The following is a 4,880-nucleotide window of genomic DNA, read 5'->3' as shown; positions in this document are numbered from 1 at the left end:
CATTCATGCTGGTGTACGGTCGTGAACCTATTTTACCAACGGAAGCAAACTTATTGCCACCCTTGGAAAGTAGTAATAGCGACCAAATTAGAGACATTGGTTTAGCAGTCAGAAATTTGGCAGTTGAAAATATAAAACGGCGTCAAGACATAGATAAATTACGTTATGATTGTAAACACCGCCATGTTGAATTTGAAGTGGGGGACCAAGTAAAAGTTTTCACCCCTATTAGGAAAGTAGGAAAAAGTGAAAAATTACTGCTTAGATGGTTTGGTCCTTATTACATAAATCAAAAAATGTCTGATGTGGACTATGAAATACGAAAGGGCATTTCGCAAAAATCCAAAACTGAAGTAGTCCATGTAAGCAGAATTTTACATTACCATGACCCATGGACACCAGAAGGAACCCCGCAACTAAAATAATACAAGCATTTGGGTTAACATTTATTTATTTTTGTTTTTTTTGTTATTCTAAAAAAAATAAAAATTAACCGTTTTGGCATTACTGCCAATGGCTTCAACAGCCAAACGCGGCGCCACCACTGGTGAGGCGTCGTTGACGCCGCCTTCCTCCTCTATTTTTTCTTCTGGGGAGTTTTGACCTCCAGGAGGAGCCTCCACCTCACCTGCCACTTGAGGGGGAGCCTCCACCTCGCTGGCCGCAGAAGCCTCAGCTTCAACTCCAGGCCCCAGTTTGAGGCTGGCCGCACCCACGGTCCGTCGGGCCCGCTGGGCAGCCAATAGGGCCATCAGACGGGCACCGCGGCCCCGGCCCTTTTCGATATCTCCTCCTCCATTTCCAGGTTCCATCTGAAAGGGAAAATATTGTTAACATTGGATAGCGAAACAAAGTGAATTTTTCTTTGGAAGGAAAACTATATGGAAATAATGAATAAAAAGAAAAAAAAAACACTTATACTTACTTTCAAATATGACACGACAAAAATGCACTACAAAAGACTCGTATGACACGACAAAAAAGCACTGGGAAACGACTCGTATGGGTCAGAGGACGAATTGTGGAGAATGTGATAAGAAAACCGTATAATTACAATTCAGATCCCTCTCCACCGACCAGCCAGGATGCTGAAATTTACTTCCAGACGATGAACTTGTCAAATGTTAAGGTTATCAGAGAAATGTTTTCCCAACAGTTAAATGGTGCACCATGCTTAAACCCATGGGATTCGCTGATTTGGCCAGTTCGGAATAATATCTTAATGAGACCAGACATTGTTCAGTGCAGACCGATTAATGTATAAAATGCAATTAAGCATAATGTTTAAACAAAGTAACAATTATAATGTACGGCTCCACATATTGAGCTATGTACCTATTTTTACAGGGCCCAAGGATTTTATTCTGTTATCTGCGTCTGAATTTTTATTGCGCAAATTCTTAAAATTCAAGAACAGATATCAGTTTAATTTTCCCTATAAGATAAAAAATGGTTACATGTAATGGAAATAAAAACATTGAATATTGTTATTGTAATGTAGGTACCTACAAACGAATAAAGATAAATAATGATGTTGTCGGTGTAATAATCACCTTGACCATATAGTTGTTTATGCATTTGGTGAAGAAAGCAACTAATTCGCGAGCGATAAGACAAATTTGATTCATCGCTACGCGCAGTTATGAATAATGACTAATTACTAGATCGGTTTAAATAAACCCGAATGGGACAACAATTTACAGTGTCATGTTTCGCGAAAGTGCCAAAAATGGAATGGATTGTGAATTTCTTGTTTTATATTAGGTGTGTTACCGAAATAAACACCAAACTGTATTTATACAAATTGGCACTGTACCACTTGTGGGAACTGCAAGGAGAGTTTGATCGAGTGGTACCAATACAATTATTAGGGATTACAAAATCTCTACTTGGCCTGTGGACTCAAATCATTCATACGGAGTATACCATACTTCTACTTGGCGAGAAAGTACGTCAAGGGGGTACTCCGTTTTCGACATGTGATTGTGCAATTTGCATATCACCCCAACAACCTCAATATCGACCTGAGGATTTTTGGCGAGCATGGGAAAATGTATTTGTGCAAGGATGTCCTTGTGCTACATGTGTGTACGGGAGAACTCAATTTTTGAGTCAACCAGGTCATCCGCCATATCCGCATGCTTATGTAAATGATATGACATATCAGTTTCGGGTACCAGTAGTGCCCCAAACACAAGAAAGGGATGAAACATCAGAAATCAGTTCTGCTGGCACATCTTCTGGAGGTGCATTTGGACCTCCTGAATCACACGCAAGTCAGGTCGACCGCAATCCGGCACTATGCCAGAATCCGGAAAACCTGGCGCAGGTGCAAGAAGGGGGGCCCGTTAATCAGCAACAAACTGAAGGAATTCTTGGACACGCGGTAACACAGCCGTTTATCGCGCAATTAGAACCGTTTGACGACATGGGGCCATATGCTACTTATCAGCAGCTATGAGGTCTACAATTTAATTTATGTTACCTTATTATTGTTTTGTATTTTAATGGCTATATGTATACATATGTTGATACAGGCATAATATACACACGTGGATGATATATATAAAAAAAATGATAATAAAAAAATGGAATGTATGGTGTCATATTATCCCCAAATAGCGAGTATAACCTAGTCATGAAATTAATCCAATTATTTTTTAGCGCCACGAACTAGTAAGGTGCGATAAAAAATGTTTCGCTGAAGAAGCGAATATTCCTGACACGACGCTCCGACAATCTTGTTGGTTGTTGACGAACTACTAACATAAAAATTCAAGTTGTTTACATGACTAATTTTTATCGCGCGGTGCATACACGGGATTCCTTGCTTTACAGCATTTGGAAAATGAATTTCACACGTTCCATTTTTTATTTTTTAATGGAAAATGGATCGTACATACTAACAAATAAATAATGGTTACAAATGATGCTACAATTAATTTTGTTATAAGACATAATATTGTATATTAAGCCTTAAGTAGCACATACTAACCTTTTGTCTTATATTTCATGTAACACTGAGGGCTATGTAAGAAAGAGGTGAACTATGATGAGCCATTATTGTTGTTGGAACTCCCGATGGGCCTGTACGTTGATACGGAGGTCCAAGCTAGCCGAATCATCGATTCAATAATCGACCCACACCACAAACATTTATGGAACAGTGATCACAATGGTGTTCAGTGATGTGAGATGCGAAGTTTGGCTCATAGGACTAAGCCTCTATTGAACTTTTCTCAGTGTTGCAATATTTTTTGTTCTGCCATTGCCGGAACCGAATAGATTAAAAGTGCATGATATTGTTTATGTATAATTTCAGGAGAGGAAAGATTTTATTGAGTTTCTTGTTAGAATAAGTACTAACTTATTATTAAGAAATGGTTGTAAACTTAACTGAGTACTATGAAATACTCACATATGTAAACTTACTAACCATTAATCATAATACCTTGGTATGTACACATGTAATTTTTAAATTTATGTTAATGATATGTGTTTTCTATTGTTTAAAGTTTTTATTATTGTTCATATAAAACTGGGGACCAGTTTTTCTGGGGCGGAGGCATATGTCACGAATGGAAAATCCGTTAATTGGAAAGTTGGACTGATTAACTTAAAAAACATAAGAGTATTCGAGGATTGCGAAATATTAAGCGCACGAGGCAAGGTCGCATCACGATGCACCGAATGTGTCATGCACCGAGTGCACCGTATCGGTGATGAGTCACCACCACCTGCTTCACAGAAATGTGAAAAACAAGCGACAATAACAAACTGCGTCAGCCGATCAATCGGGTATAAAATACGCCGATTTTAGCAGTATAGGAGAAGTGTGAACCGATCAACGGTAGTGCGACCAGCTGACCCGAGAAGTCGAAATGTCGACTCTCCTCGGGAAAAGATCAAGTTAATTAGTCCGTTCTCCAAAGTTGTTCAAACGCGAAGTGACCAAGCCAGTCACCAGGAAATGCTAAATCCTTAGCTTGTGACTATGTAAGTACAATTGTAGAATTGTCAACTTTTAGTGCTTATAACCGTATTGTGCAGACACGTTTGTGTATACCATATTTAATAGATTTAAGTGTTATATGAGAAAAACTCAGTGTTTGATTCCATCCCTAAAACTGAGATCCCGGCGCGACGTTTAACGTCGTGAGTCAGTTTAATTGGTGAACCCAGAAGGGCTCATAAATTAAACGTGACAATATTTTGCAGCCCTTGGATGCCCTGCCATTTGGAATTTTAAAGAAAACATGGGATGAGAAGCTTACAATATGGCAAAGAGAAAATTACGGAACGTCCTTAAGCAAAGCAAAATTTGCTGTTACGATTGGAGAAATATGGGCTAATTTTCCGACAGCTTTAATAAAACGGGCCTTTCAAATCACTGGACTCTACGACGATAGAACAAACCATAAAATAAATAGAGCTGCCATTAAAGAGGATATATTTAATGTTCAAGAATTAGCAGCGTACAAGGGCAGCAAGCAAATCCAGCCAAATCCTGAAAACGAGGAAGAAAAAAATTTGGAAAAAGACCACATACCTGCCGTTGAAATTTCACCAACTACGCTCGATGATGTAGATCTTCCATCCACTTCGGGACTTAATGTGCCAACAGCAGTAGAGAAAGATAGCGAACCCCCCAAACATGAAAGAACATCATTTGAGACTCTACTTTTACAGAAAATATCATGCTCAAAGAAAACCCCGAACAAAAGAAAGAAAATCGGAAATTCAAATTTTGGAGACGTTTTAACCAGAGAAGATTACCTCGAAAACTTAAATAAAACAAAACAGAAATGTGACAAGAAAGCCAAGAAAAATGTGAAGCGTCAAGACGATTCCAGTAGCAGTTCTTCAGATATCTCCATTCA

The 4,880-nt window shown here is 38.7% G+C and overlaps 1 protein-coding gene across 1 annotated transcript; it reads right to left on the bottom strand.

The window, feature by feature from the left end:
- Window positions 1-472: 472 nt before the first annotated feature.
- LOC145739669 (uncharacterized) lies at window positions 473-1,649 on the bottom strand. Its single transcript, XM_081994977.1, has 2 exons — window positions 926-1,649; window positions 473-812 (listed from the first exon to the last, which is right to left on the bottom strand). Exon 2 carries the CDS (start codon window positions 810-812, stop codon window positions 474-476), a length of 339 nt encoding a protein of 112 aa, XP_081851103.1. The 5' UTR covers window positions 926-1,649; the 3' UTR covers window position 473.
- Between the last annotated feature and the right edge of the window lie 3,231 nt (window positions 1,650-4,880).

Source organism: Ips typographus, unplaced genomic scaffold (genome assembly GCF_016097725.1).
Source record: "Ips typographus isolate SLU unplaced genomic scaffold, UJ_Ityp_2.0 IpsContig34, whole genome shotgun sequence".
NCBI classification, from domain to species: domain Eukaryota; kingdom Metazoa; phylum Arthropoda; class Insecta; order Coleoptera; family Curculionidae; genus Ips; species Ips typographus.
This window is presented reverse-complemented; position numbering and strand designations above follow the sequence as displayed.